The sequence below is a fragment of the Dromiciops gliroides genome, chromosome 5 (genome assembly GCF_019393635.1).
Source record: "Dromiciops gliroides isolate mDroGli1 chromosome 5, mDroGli1.pri, whole genome shotgun sequence".
Lineage (NCBI taxonomy): Eukaryota > Metazoa > Chordata > Mammalia > Microbiotheria > Microbiotheriidae > Dromiciops > Dromiciops gliroides.
Genome location: NC_057865.1, coordinates 42,013,050 through 42,028,230, shown reverse-complemented (window position 1 = coordinate 42,028,230; position 15,181 = coordinate 42,013,050). Strand labels below are relative to the sequence as shown.

General features: G+C 40.2%; 1 protein-coding gene across 2 annotated transcripts in view; it reads right to left on the bottom strand.

Moving 5' to 3' along the window:
* Positions 1-4,031: 4,031 nt before the first annotated feature.
* The window catches only part of LZTFL1 (leucine zipper transcription factor like 1), a 29,035-nt gene continuing 17,885 nt past the window's right edge, over positions 4,032-15,181 (bottom strand). For both annotated transcript variants that reach the window (XM_043968546.1, XM_043968545.1), the window contains 3 exons: positions 14,429-14,605; positions 8,604-8,707; positions 4,032-6,349 (listed from right to left, as the gene is read on the bottom strand). In XM_043968546.1, the coding sequence (XP_043824481.1) occupies positions 6,331-6,349; positions 8,604-8,707; positions 14,429-14,605 (300 nt within the window). In that variant the 3' untranslated portion in view covers positions 4,032-6,330. The remainder of the gene's footprint in view (positions 6,350-8,603; positions 8,708-14,428; positions 14,606-15,181) is intronic.

The following is a 15,181-nucleotide window of genomic DNA, read 5'->3' as shown; positions in this document are numbered from 1 at the left end:
TTGCCTCACCAAAAAACAAAAACAAAGTACCTTCTGCCCCCTCAGCCTTTCTCTCTGATTCAGTAATATGGTGATAAAAAATGTTTAACAACCACAGGTTGTTAAAAAAAAATTCATGCAGGACCCACTTTTAAGTTTAATTTGCATTTAAAAAATTTTCAATTCTCTAATTGACCTGAAAGCCATGGGAGGAGAGTTTCGGATTAAGGCTCTGTGGCCTTTGACCAGTGGAAGGCAGCTATGGCTTAGCAGGAGCTGGGATTCACCTGAGGGTCCCTGGCCAGGAGTCTGTTTGGGGCTTGGCTCCTGATTTTTCTGGGAGACTTTAGAAAAATGAACAGACAACTTTACTCACTCCACTTAAATCAGCAAGAATGCTATTTTTGGAAAAGTTTTTTTTAACAATCCAAATCAAAGAAGCCTTTATTTGCAAAACCTTACGGAAAGACTAAAATAAATGCTTCCATCAGTTATGAAAATAAGTGTCGACCTGGATGCCCGGGCCTGGAAAATATGTGGGATCTGGCTAAAGGAAAATTCAATGCAATTCAATTCAATCTGGTGTCACCAACACTTAGTAAGCGCCTTCTGTTACTGCATTTTGTCTCCCAACTGTACCAATCCCTGGGGTACAAAGACAAAGAGGAAGCAATTTTTAGGGGCAGCTAGGTGGCGCAGTGGATAGAGCACTGGCCCTGGAGTCAGGAGGACCTGGGTTCAAATCTGGCCTCAGACACTTAACACTTACTAGCTGTGTGACCCTGGGCAAGTCACTTGACCCCAATTGCCTCACTTAAAAAAAAAAAAAAAGGAAGCAATTTTTGTCCTCAAGGGGTTTAAATTCTACTGGAATGAGAAGGGAACATATCCACAGATAAGTCAGTGATGAAAACCAGGCCCCGAATCTAAAATAAATTAGAAACACTGTCTTTCTATCCTGCTTCCTTTTCACTTGTCCCTAAACACTGCCCCTGCCCCAGCCCCAGAAGCTAATGCAGCATAACCTTGGATGTTTTTTTTTACATAAACTGATGCTTATGTTCTCATACTAGTGGGAGCAGTAAACAGGGGGGACTGCTGCAAAGGGGCTGTATTGCAGACTGGGGAGGGGGGATCATCTGAAACCTGTGGGCAAAACTGGCTTAATTAAAAACTATTAGGACTTCTATCTGTGCCCCCTCCAAAGACAACCTACTTTAAATGTGCCACAGCCACTCATTAAGAAATTTGAAGGAAACAGCAGGTAGCTGAGACGTCTGATTAATCCTTAAATTCTTTTCTTGACTTTGGCTAAATTTCTGATTTTTTTTTTTCCTGGCACAGACAATCAGAATTAACTGGAAACTGTAATTTGTATGAGAAAAATAGATGTCGGAGACCTCTGAAAGTATTTTTTTTGGGGGGGTTAAAGTGCATTGAACCATTTAACTAAATGGTTCAGGCCCTGCTGTGATGCTATGTCTGGTGAGGGGGCCACCCGATGGACTGAAACAAGGCCTTATTGTGGGACTTGGGGTTCACTCCCTTATTTAATCCAAGAGAAGTGGATCGTTCTCAATCCTGTGTTTGTAAAACACACACACACACACACACACACACACATACACACAATGCACATGCTTCATTTCACAAGCACAAAAACAGTTCAACTAAGATTTATTGTCTTGAGACTGTGGGATCTAGAAAAGTCTCTCTCTTGTCTCTGTCTCTGTCTCTGTGTCTTTCTCTCTTCCTCCCTCCCTCTTTCTCTCCAGATCTCTCTCTCTCTCTACTTCTCTCTTTCTTTGGCTCTCCTCTCCTGTCCTGTCCTCTTCCCTTCCCTCCCCTCCCCTGTCCCCTGCCTCATTGAGATAAAGAAACAATGAAAGAGCTGTTGCTCCAAAGGTAGATAAGCACTTCCAAGTTCATACTGTACCCAAGGTGAGAGCCTCTCCACCTCTCACTCAGAGCCCATTTACTTTTTTTTTTTTTTGGTGAGGCAATTGGGGTTAAGTGACTTGCCCAGGGTCACACAGCTAGTAAGTGTCAAGTGTCTGGGGCTGGATTTGAACTCAGGTCCTACTGAATTCAGGGCCGGTGCTCTATCCATTACACCACATAGCTGCCCCAGCCCATTTACTTTTATTGTAGACATAATTCTAACAAGCTTGGTTACCCTATGTTCCCATTGTTATACAAAGAAAATAGGAATGGCTAAAGGCTGCAGGATAGATCAGGATAGATGTCATTTCCAACAGAGATCAGAAAGAATAGGCAGTCTAAGAGAGGTGAAAGACACCCCCAAACACTGACGTAAGATTTGGGGGAGGAAGGAGGAGTGATGATTGTTTTTTAGGGGAACCACAGGAGTTTAGTGGTATTTTAGGAGTCTTTATTAACCAGGCTCGGGTGATTTGTAGGAAATAGTATAAAGAGATGTTGAAAATCTAAAGTGAATCAAAAGACCTATATGTAATAGATGGTTTTTTGTGTTTTGTGTTTTGTGTGTGTGTGTGGGGGGGGTCACAGAGAGGCAAGGGGAGCAGGGTGCTTTCCATGGGTCGCATGTGGATCCTTTGCAGCTGTTCACGTTGTTCCTACTTCTTCTACTAATTCGATATCAGTGGGGGAAGATTTACAGGATAGACCTATCCCCTCATCCACTACTTCTCTCTAAACTCCAAATCCTCCCTTCTTGCTACCTTCCCAACTGTTGAGGGCACCACTGTCTTCCCAGTCCCCCAGGCTCACAACCTGGGTATCGCTCCCCACCCCACCCTCCATATCCAATCTATTGCCAAGGTCTATCAAGTTTACCTTTATAGCATCTTTATAAGCCCCCTCCCTCCTGTGATGCTGCCCTGGCAGGCCCTTACTCTCTCACCAGAGGTTGGTTTGCCTCTTTTCTCTCCACTCTGGTCCAGCCTCCACTCATCTGTCAAAGTGACCTTCCTGAAGGGGAGGTTTGTCCACAGTTCCCCCACCCTTCTTTCTACCTTCCTTGCATCTTGTACTGCCTCTTCCCCCCACCTCCCCTTTTAATCCATCGACACCCGTCCGACTGTTTCTTTAACAGGACATTCCACCTCACGCCTCCTCCCTGGGGATGTTCACCAATGGAATGTTCTTCTCATTGTTTCTTGGCTTCCTTTAAGCTAAAATCTCACCCTCGGCAGGAAGCCTTTCCTCATCCCTCTTAATTCTAAAAACCTTCCCTGTTCACTAGAGTTCCAATTTACCCTGTGCTTAGCTTGTTTGTCCATAGCGGTTTGCACACGTCACCCCCATTAGATTGTAAGCTCCTTGAGGGCAGGGACTGTCTTTTTTTTTTCTTTCTCTTTCTTTTTAATTTTTTTACCTCCAGCACTTAGCGTAGTGCCTGGCATATAGTAGGTGCTTTAAATGTTTGACTGATGATTCTGTGACCATTCACACATCCATCTTTACCAAAAGTCCTTTGAGTATTAGCTAATAATTAGCCTAAGGTGATCTGTTATTGTCAAGTGCCTGCAATCCATTTGATCAGCAGCAGCAATCATCTAAACAAGACTTCATCAGGGGCTAAGGGGTGCACTTCTTATAAGAAAGATCATAGGATCACAGATCTGAGAGTTCTTCTAGTCCACCCTCTCATTTTACATGGGAGGACCCAAGGTCCAGAGAAGTTGGGATTTGTCTAAGGTCCAACAAGAGTGAATGGAAACACTGGGATTCGAACCCATATCTTCTTGTCTTTTATTCTGAAAGAGGACCATGATATTGGGGTGATGTCATGGCTTGCACTGAAACGGATTTAAGTGAGGGAGGGCTGTGTAAGGTTACCGACCTCACTCTACTCCAGAACCATCTGGGTCCAGTGGCAAGATATACATCAGGACAACTGGCAATTGGAGTTGTGACTTGCCCAGGGTCACATAGTGTCTGAGGTGAGGTCCTCTGATGCCTAGCCCAGTGCCCTTCCCACTGTCCAACACTGCCTCTGACAGGGCAGAAAGAGCATCAATCATCGGCTTTAAAATGGATAAATGAATAACTCTTTTCCTCTAAAGAGATTTAAGATTTATTGAATACATATAGATTGAACATGTTGTACATGATATGAAACAAAGGGATAAATATATAATGAATAGAAGAAATTCAACCAAAGACCCCTTTACTTTTTGATTCTGCCTACAAAGGGTCTGATTCATTATGACTGAGCAGAAAACTGGTCCTTTTGGAGCAGATGCCTCGAGATTGGGAGGTGAGAAATAAAATAAGCATTATTATTGAGTGGCATGTCACTCAAGAGTTTGAACTAACATTCCTAAAAATGGAAAACGCCGAGACCTAAAAGAAAACTTCTTTGTTAAATGAAATATATATTAAAGCTAAAATTTACAAGGAAATGAGCATTTTACATTTTATTTTGCTCAAGATTGTTAAATGCAGAATTCTGGCTTAGGCTATGAAGCAGCATACTGATCTATGCCAAGTAACAGCCAATTAGTTCACCTCGTGGTGGGTACAGTGAGATTGGAGGAGTCCAGAAATGAGGTGGTTTGTTAACATATGGATGTGCCAATAGTACACTGTGCAGAATTATTACCAAGGAGATACCAAAAGACCAAAGTATAGCCAATAAGTTCTCTTATGTGACCACTGCAAACATACCTGCACACAGGCCATTGGCTTCCAACCACACCCCAGGCAAGCAGGAGCTTGGCTTTGGGATGATCAAGCTTTTGTTCCCAGGTTGGCCTTACCCCGGGCATTACTATAAAGAGTTAATAGGTCTTGAGAAAGACAATATTGTAAAAATGTATGCTTAGTGTTCAACAAGGGTTCAAAAGGACACTGAGATGGTTGAGTGATAGAGTTGGAATAAGAGTTCAAAATCCAACGTAAAAGCACATGGAAAACTATTTTTGTTCCCCTTTGCAGATCCTTTAACAGTTCCTTTGTACTCTTCCAGGGAAAATTCAACTAATTTTATTCTTGACTTAAAGTCAAGGATAAATTTTTTAATAAAAATATTTTTTATATTTTAAACACCCATTAGAATACATTTTTAGATGAATATGTAGAAATATAATGTAGTGATAATAAGTCTTATCTTAAAAGTAAATTTTTTTTTCTGGGAGAAAATTATCATTTTGAGGTGATGAATTCTCTCTCTTCGGCAGTGTTTATTAGGTGTAAGTGATATACATCCACTTTCCTGAAGAGCTAATTCACCTGTGACTCATTAACTTGCTGAATAACCAAGTGCATTCATAGAATGGGGTAAACTCAGGAGTTCTGTTAAGGAAATAAAAAAGCTTACTGGGCCTTAGTCCATTGCTGTGCAGTAGTACTATTTTTCTATTATTTTTTTCAGATGATGAAATGTGTGCACAGACAGTCTAATGATCGATGCAAAGTCAACCAGCAAGAAGAATTGGGAGCATATTTTTGACACTGTGTGCACCCTTTGTAACAATGTGGAGGGAAAGATTTCGTTCTCAGGCTGACTTTGACTTCGAGTGTAATATGGTTTTGAAAAAGGTGCTTTTACTTAGCATGTAGCTTGGGAGGAAATTCTAAGGACCCAAAACTAAACATGCTGCCCTGTGTTTGTTTTTCTAATAATTGCCAATACCCCAACTCGGAGCCCTGATTTCTCACAGAACTGGCCTGTCTCCTTTTGGGCTCTCGGCAGTACCTCTCCCACTAACTAGACTTTGTCTGATGCTACTGAGAAACACGTAATTCATGGAAATAAATGATGGCTAGTTTAGGGTTAGGCTTCCAATGACAGACAGATCCCTGCTACAAAAGTCCAGAAAAATGCATTAAGTTCAACTTTTAATAAAAATAAATTCAGTTATTTGTTAGTAACTCCTTGTGCTTCTTTTTCCCCCTGGGGAATGCATATGTATATTGTCAGCTTCCTTCATAGTTATACAAAAGGTATAATTTTGAACACTTATGTCAAAGGGCAAGATTCTTCTTCCCTTTCCCAGAACAAAATCTTTTCTCTACTGAGAAAGAACTCTCACTATTTTCAAAGGAAATCCTATGTACAGAAGAAACTTTCTATTCCCTAGGTGCAGAGAAACTTTGGATGTCATAGTGACAAGAATGGCTACCTTGTCGTCTTTCCAATTAAACAAATGAAAACAGAAAAACTTTTCTTTTTGAAAAGCAAAACCCAACAACCCCCCTCCCCCCATATCTCCTAAAACAAACCAAAGAACGGCCCAACTTATTTTAACATTAGAAAAAGAAGAAAGTGGGCCCAGGCCCTTTTGAGTCCACAACGGAGGATACCAAGGTCTACACTGTCACTTTGTGGCAGCTTCCAGACAGATCACAGAATTTTCATGTTTCTTAGTCTTCAGTTTCATATCTGAGAAGAAATGAAAATTCAGATTATACTATGGACTGTAGTCATTTGGATTTTGAAGTTACAAAAAAAGCAAAATATTTTTCCACCTGAACCGTATTTGTCAAAGTCCTTTTTATAGTAAAATACTGGAGATCATTTGATCTCTGAGCCTCAGTCATCTGATCTGTAAAATGGGGATAGTGATACAACCCACGCCCAGGAAGATGCTTTGTAAACCTTCAATCTATTTTGATGATTAAAAAGCTTTTGTTCTTTTAAGAGAACATTTAGGGGGCTGCGAGGTGGTGCAGTGGATAGAGCACTGGCCCTGGATTCAGGAGAACCTGAGTTCAAATCCAGACTCAGACACTTGACACTTACTAGCTGTATGACCCTGGGCAAGTCACTTAACCCTCATTGCCCTGCCAAAAAAAACCCAAAAAACAAAAAATAAACAAAAAAAGTTTGTATATTTGTGTCAACTCAGGCATAGAAGTTACAGAGCAAAGGAACAACTGTCTCATCTGACCGAGGCAGAATATTAGGAAGAGTGCCCAGAGAGCTGGGGTCAAGAAGCCCTGGGTTCAAGTCCCATCTTGGACAGTCTTAGAATGAGGGGCAAATCCTTTAACTTGTCTTTGAGTTTCCTCCTTTGTATAATGGGAATAATCAGAATAACAGCATTGCCATACTAATTAGAGCTGGCATTGGCATGTGACCTGATCTGACCTGCCCAACCACCCCATCATTGCCATAACAGAGATAAGGAAGTGGGGCTCCCCCAGCCAGCAGGGCTCTGAGGCAGGACTGGAATTCAGGCCTCCTGATTCTAAGTCCAACACTCTATCCACTGCACCACCTGACCAACCACCTTACAGAGCTGCTGTGGGGGTCAGATAGGATAATGCATGAATGACAAATACTATGCAAAGCTTTCAGTATGCTACAAATGTCATGGTGTTGTTATTAATAACTGCCTTATGAGGAAGAGCTCAAGTCGAGATGACCATTTGTCACTGATGCTGACAGCAAAGGTCCCTGCCCTGGGTGGGAGGTTGGACCAAATGACCTCTAAAAGTCTAAGACCTTTAGAATCGTATGGGGAAGGGGCCTCTCTGAGATCACAAGAGTCACCTGCAAAAGGCCACCTGGGCTCTGGCCATACCTCCCACCACATTTGTCTGGAAGTTGTCACCCCTCATGATTCTGTGGGGTGCCTCCTCGTCACTTCCCAGTGACATCCTGGGCAGGCCATCAGCAGACATGGCCCCCACTGCTCAGTAACAGTGGGGTGGGGGAAGAGGGAAGCATCAAGAGACCCAGCTTGAATGGGCAGAACTGCCCACGCTGATGCTCCTCCCGCTGACACCACAGGCTCCGGGGCCATCCCTTCTCCACCCATGGAGGACTCAGTTTCTACCTGATGTGCATCCTGCAACAGCGGCCTCTTCTGTGAAATCCTCCAGGTCCCCAAATTACCACAATGGATTCAGTTGGTTGGCACATAAAATATGGAAACTTGGCAAAAGTCTCTTTGCCAATGAAGTTTTGATAACGCACATCAGCTTGTGAATGGAAAGACATTCCTGAGAAGCCGGGCTAACAGCGTAGAACACCAGGCTGTCACCAAGTCTCTTTTTTTAAAGAAAAGACGTGTTTCGACACCAAGTACAATAGAATTTATCTATGTGATTATAATATAATTATCTATGTAATTCGATCAACATATATAGCCTACTTCAGGCCAAGGTTCACCTGTTTTTCTCAACAGAAGTCTATTTGCCTGAAAAACCTTACTACATACCTTCCTGGGTTTTGTTTTTGTTTTGTTTTGTTTTGTTTTACGAGGCAATGAGGGTTAAGTGACTTGCCTAGGGTCACACAGCTACTAAGTGTCAAGTGTCTGAGGCTGGATTTGAACTCAGATCCTACTGAATCCAAGACCAGTGCTTTATCCACTGTGCCACCTACCTGCCCTTCGTCCCTGGGGCAGTTTTTGATCTGTGTAGGCACTCCATTGGAAACAGCATGGTCAGTGGAAATATCACAGGCTTTGGAATCACGAGGCCTGGGTTCTAATCCTGGCTCTGTCCCTCACACTATGTGACCTTGACCACATTATGTCACTTGTTAACTTTGTTTTTTTCACCTACAGGGCAACACTCACAGTCTCTACCTGACAGGTCCCAAACATGCTATGTAAATGCTGTGGTTAACAATCAGTAACAAGGGGGAAAGTCAGCCCAGCCCAGCCCAAGCCCAGAGGGTCCCTTACTTGGCGAGCCTTTTCCTCAGCTCTTTAATTTGCTCATTCTTCTTGGTAAGAATCTCCTTCAGGCTGCGGTAAGCTGCGGTCTGCTGGAACTTCTTCTCTAGCTCCTGTTGGGCACAGAACATCAGTCAGTTACAACTGATCACACGGTGAAATGTAACGATCCTTTCTCATTTCAAATGGCACTGTCAGACTTAGCTGAGCAAACTCAGCTGTCTTTATGGAGGTAATAAATCTAATCCAAAAGTTAAATAAGTAATTTTATTTCCTAACTACAAACATGCAAACTAGTGATATTTTGCTGATGACGCTGCTAGCAAATGACTCAAACATATTCTTTCACTAGATGTGGAAAATTTAAAATATGAAAAGAAATACAGACGGGGGCTAGACTTATGATTTCCCTGGTACAGAACACTGTCTCAGATGGAAAGCCCCTCTGAACAATGCCCCTTAGCACTTTCTCAGAGTTCTGAAGTGCTGCTCCCATTCCTGAGATGTTCAGTGAGTAGCCCAGCCAATGAGGGTCAAAAGTGGGCCTGAATTTTGTCACCCAAGGCCAACTCTTTGACTGTATCAGCATTTGGCCTCTGAAAAGACACACACACACACACACACACACACACACACACACACACACACACACTCCAAAACAAAACGAAGGTGTTTCTAATGTTAATTTAGTGTAATGTGAATCTTGATCTCTTTCTAACTGTTCTAGAAATAAAATGAGTGAATTTTGGAAGCAATGTTTTACATTAAGTTCTACTTCTAGCTGAAATAATGTGACTTTTCAAATGTAGACTTCATAATGAATTTATTCATATTCTTATCTAAATGAGAAGAAATTTATCCCTAATGTAAGGTCGAGAGATTTTTTTTTTAAAGAAATGATTATTTTTTCCAATTACATGTAAAAACAATTTTTAACATTCATTCTTTAAAATTTTGAGTTCCAAATTCTTTCCTTCCCTCTTACCCTCCACCCTCCCATTGAAAAGGCAAGCAATTTAACATAGGTTATTGCATTCAGACTCCATCAGTTTTTTTTCCGGAGGTGAATAGCATTTTTCATCATGAGTCCTTCATCATTGTATCATCATATTGCTGAGAAGAGTTAAGTCATTCACAAAAGATCATCATACAATATTGCTGTTACTATGCACGATGATCTCCTAGGTCTGCTCACTTCACTTTGCATAATTTCATATCTTTCCAGGTTTTTCTGAAAACATCCTGCTTGTCATTTCTTAATAGTACAATAGGATTCCATCACAATCACATAGCACAACTTGTTCAGTCATTCCCCAATTGATTGGCATTCCCTCCATTTCCAATTCTTTGCCACCACAAAAAGAGCAGCTATAAATATTTTTGTACACATAGGTCCTTTTCAAAGTTGTTGGTTTTTCAATCTCTTTGGGACAAAGACCTAGTAAATTTTTATTTCATTAAACATCCATTTTCCCCTATAGAATTATACCCAGTTTTGCCAGTTAGGTAACTTTTGGTTGTAATCCCAGATCCTTTACCCTCCAGAAAAAATCAAAGGGTATGCACAGCTTTATAGCCCTTTTGACATTGTTTCCAAATTGCTCTCCAGAATGGTTGGATCAGTTCACAACTCCACCAACAATGCTTTAGTGTTCCAATTTTCCTACATACCCACCAACATTTGTCATTTTACATTTCTATCACACTAGTCAATCTAATAGGTATGAGGTGGTGCCTCAGAATTGTTTTAATTTGCATTTCTCTAATCAATGGTGATTCAGAGCATTTTTTTTTTCATGTGACTATAGACTACTTTGATTTCTTCATTTACCTCTTTACAACCTTTGACCATTTATCAATTGGGGAATGACTTGTATTCTTATAAATTGGACTCAGTTTTCTACATATTTGAGAAATGAGACCTTTTATCAGAGAAACTTGCTGTATTTTTTTCACAATTATGATTACTGTATATTTCCCTCCATCCTATTTTTCATTTTTATTCTATCTCTCCTTTTACCCTGTTTTCCTCAAAAGTGTTTTGCTTCGGAGGGCAGCTAGGTGGTACAGTGGATAAAGCGCTGGCCTTGGATTCAGGAGGACCTGAGTTAAAATTCAACCTCAGACACTTGATACTTATTAGCTGTGTGACCCTGGGCAAGTCACCACCAAAAAAAAGAGTGTTTTGTTTCTTATCACTACCTCCCCCAATTTACCTTCCCTTCTATTAGTGTTCCCTTCCTCCCTTCTCTTATCCAGTTCCCTACCTACTTCCCAATAGGGTAAGATAGATTTCTATGCCCAACTGATTATGTATTTAATTCTCTCTTTGAGCCAATTCCTATGAGAATAAGGTTCAAGCCTTGTTCACTTCCCACCCAATATTCCCACCACTTTTATGTGAGATGATTTATCCAATTCTACTTCTCCCTTTCCCCTTCTCACAGAGCATGTCTCTCATCCCTTAATTTCATTTTCATTTATTTATTTATTTATTTATTTTTTTTAGTGAGGCAATTGGGGTTAAATGACTTGCGTAAGGTCACACAGCTAGTAAGTGTTAAGTGTCTGAGGCCAGATTTGAACTCAGGTCCTCCTGACTCCAGGGCCAGTGCTCTATCTACTGCGCCACCTAGCTGCCCCAATTTCATTTGTTTTTAGGTATCATCTCATCATAGTCAACTCACATCCATGCTCCCTATGTATACCTCTGACTGATAGAGTTTTTAGGAGTTACAAATATGATCTTCCTATTTGGGAATGTAAACAGTTTAACCTTATTAAATCTCTTGTGATTTCTCTTTTCTGTTTTCCTTTTAATGTTTCTCTTGAGTCTTATATTTGAAAGTCAAATTTTCTCTTTAGCTCTAGTCTTTTCATCAGGAATGCTTGAAAGTCCTATATTTCATTAAATCTACATTTTTTCCCCTGAAGGATTATACTTAGTTTTGCTGGCAAGTGATTCTTGGTTGTAATTCTAGCTCCTCTGCCTTCTAGAATATAATATCCCAAGCCCTCCAAACCTTTAAGGTAGCTGTTAAAAATTGTGTGATTCTCACTGAGGCTCCATGACATTTCAATTGTTCCTTTAGGGTTGCTTGCAACATTTTCTCTTTGACCTGGGAGTCCTGAATTTGGCTACAAGATTCTTGGGAGTATTAATTTTGGGATCTCTTTTAACAGGTGATTGGTGGATTCTTTCTATTTCTACTTTACCCTCTGCTTCTAGAATATCAGGGCAGTTTTCCTTGATAATTTCTTGAAATATGATGTCTAGGCTCTTTTTTTGATCAAGGTTTTCAGATAACCAAATAATTCTTAAATTATCTCTCCTTAACTTATTTTCCAGGTCATTTGCTTTTCCAATAAGCTATTTCACATTTTCTTCTATTTTTTTCATTTCTTGAGTTTGTTTTATTGTTTCTTTATGTCTCAAAGAGTCATTAGTTTCCACTTGTCCAATTCTAATTTTTAAGGAATTATTTTTTCAGTTAGCTTTATGCCTTCTTTTCCATTGGCCAATTCTACTTTTTAAAGACTTCTTTTTTCCATCTTAATAGCAATTTTTCCCCAATTACATGTAAATATTCATTAAAATTTTTTTCAACATTCATTTTTATAATATTTTGAGTTCCAAATTTTTCTCCCTCCCTCTCTTTCTTCCCCATTTCCTAAGACAGCAGACAATCTGATAGGTTATGCAGCACAATCATGTTAAACTTTTCCACATTAGTCATGTTGTGAGAGAACTAGACCAAAAGGGAAAAACCATGAGAAAACTAAAATAAAAAATGAAAACAACAAAGAAAGAGTGAAAATAGTATTCTTTGATCCGCATTCAAAATCAATTAGTTCTTTCTATTTATTTGGATAGTACTTTCCATCATGAGTCTTTTGGAATTGTCTTATATCACTGCATTGTTGAGGAGAGCTAAGTTCATCATAGTTGATCATTGCACGATGTTGTCATTACTATGTACAATGTTCTCCTAGTTCTGCTCACTTCACTCAGCATTAGTTCATATAAGTCTTTCTAGGTTTTTCTGAAATCTGCCTGTTCATCATTTCTTATTGTACAATTGTATTCCATTACATCCATATACCACAACTTGTTTAGCCATTCCCCAATTGATGAGCATCCCCTCAGTTTCCAATTCTTTGTCACCACAAGAAGAGCTGTCATAAATATTTTTGTACATGTGTGTCCTTTCCTATTTTTTAATGATCTCTTTGGAATATAGACCTAGTAATGGTATTGCTGAATCAAAAGGTATGCACAGTTTTATAGTCCTTTTGGCATAGTGTACAAATTGTACAGAATGGTTGGATCAGTTCACAACTCTACCAACAATGCATTAGGGTGCCAATTTTCCCACAACTTAAAGGAGTTCTTTTCTTCAGGGAATTTTTGGACATCTTTTTCTATTTGGTGAATTCTGATTTTTAAGGAGTTCTCTTCAGCAGATTTTTGTGCCTCTTTTACCATTTGGCCTATTCTGTTTTTTTAAGGTGTTATTTTCTTCAGTATTTTTTTTGTGCCTCCTTTATCAAGCTGTTGACACCTTTTTCATGATTCACTATCATTTATTTTCCTAATTTTTCTTTTACCTCTATTATTGGAGTTTAAAAATCCTTTTTGAGATCTTACTAGAATTATTTTTGGGCCTGAGACCAGTTCACATTCTTCTTTGAGGCTTTGGATGTAGCAGTTTTAACTTTGCTGTCTTCCTCTGAGTTTGTGTTTTGATCTTCCTTGTTACCAACGTAACTTTCCATGAACTGGTTCCTTTGTTGTTGTTATTTGCTCATTTTTCCTGTCTATTACCTGACTTTTAACTTCACGGAAAAGTTGAGTTCTGCTCTTGGGGTTGAGGGGCCCCTGTCCTAAACGTTAGGTTTTTCATGCTACTGTCCTCAGAGCTAATTCTGGGTGTCTGTAAGGGTTTGGTTCTTCTAAGTGGCAGGATCTAAGGAGAGGTGTGGTCCCTGCTGTTGCTGGTCTGTGCTCTGGTCTATGAGTCATAAGCACTCTTTTCTGCCTTGGAACTGTGATCAGGGTCCCTCCTGCTAGTGTCCAGGGTTTGTGACCCAGAGCCAAATATGGGCAAAGCAACAGAGTCCGGCTCCGAGTGCCAGCCAAGGGTCCCCTGTAATCTCCTTCTGACCAATGATTGGACCCCCTTCCTGTCTGTGGGCTGAGAGCTGTAGAAGCCACTGCTGACTCAGTCATTTCTAAGGCCAGCTCTCTACTGCCTTTCACTTTCACCCTAGTCAAACAGACCTTTCCTGTCCTCCTTCTAAGTTCTCTTGAGCTAGAAAACTGTTTCACCGTGTCCTTTTGTTGGTTCTGCTGTTCCAGAATTCATTCTGAAGCACAATTTTAAAGTTGTTTGAAGGTTAACTTGGGAGAGTTCAGCAAAGTCCCTACCTTTATTCCTCCATCTTGGCTTTTCTTCAAGGTGCCTGGATTTCTATGAGTTACTTTAAAAATCATGCCAAAGATACAGAAATGCATTAACACTTAAGACAAATCCCATTATTCAGCCTTTTGTTTAGTTATAAGGCACAGAGACACAATAAGTTAGAAAGGAAAATAAAAATACTGATTAACGAATTAATGTAGACATGGGTAATTTCACTGAGTTGTTTTGCCCCAGAGGAAAAAGAGTCATTGGTTAACAAACACTTTAGCATTAAAGTTGGCCAACTCATTCATACTCTTCTGATCTTTAGAACTTTATAACATGGGCTAATATCTTAGAGGATCAAGTGATCCCAGTATCTGACACAACAGATGAAATGAAAACTGAAAGAGAAGAACTTTACACTCTGACCTTTTCAGCCACACTCAATTGTTCCTGAACCTTAAGTAGGTCATGCTTTGTTGACACTAAATTCTCCTCTAAAGTCTTCTGGTTTTCAGTAGAATCATTCAGCGTCTTATGAAACTCATTCTTCAGCGCTGCAACCGTATTTTCCAATTCACTAATATCCTTTGATCTGATTACTGTCTTTAAAAAAAGAAGGAAGCCATAATAAATTTTATATAGAAATTCGACAGCATTGTTGTATCTTAGAGTACCACAGCAAACTGAAATGATACTCCCTGTCCCAGTAACCACAAAATGTACAAAATCTAAAGCAGACCTTCTTAACTATTTTTGGGTTGTTGTTCCCTCTGGTGAAACCTAATTCTACTGTGGTTTGCTGATCATAATTGGAGGAGATGCTAAATTTCAGTTAAACAATAGGGAAAATAAAGATGTCATTCCCCTCTCTCCATCCTACAAAACTTATCCAAAGACCCCAGAGGTCTGTGGACCCCAGGTTAAGAACTTTTGGATCCAGAGGAAGAAATCCAGTCCACTAGGCATGTTCTCTATGAAGGAATCATGTCAGGATAGGGACAAAGATAACATGAGAACAGGAGAGGCCACAACGTGCACCGATGTTGGGAGAATCGACATCTACTGAAGTGAGAACATAAGCTATTAGGCAGATGAGCAATCTGCGGCCAGGGATGTGAAGGCACTTCCCAAGACTGCCCAGGCACTAGGAGTCAGAGGCAGCCCTCCTTCCCTTCTGCC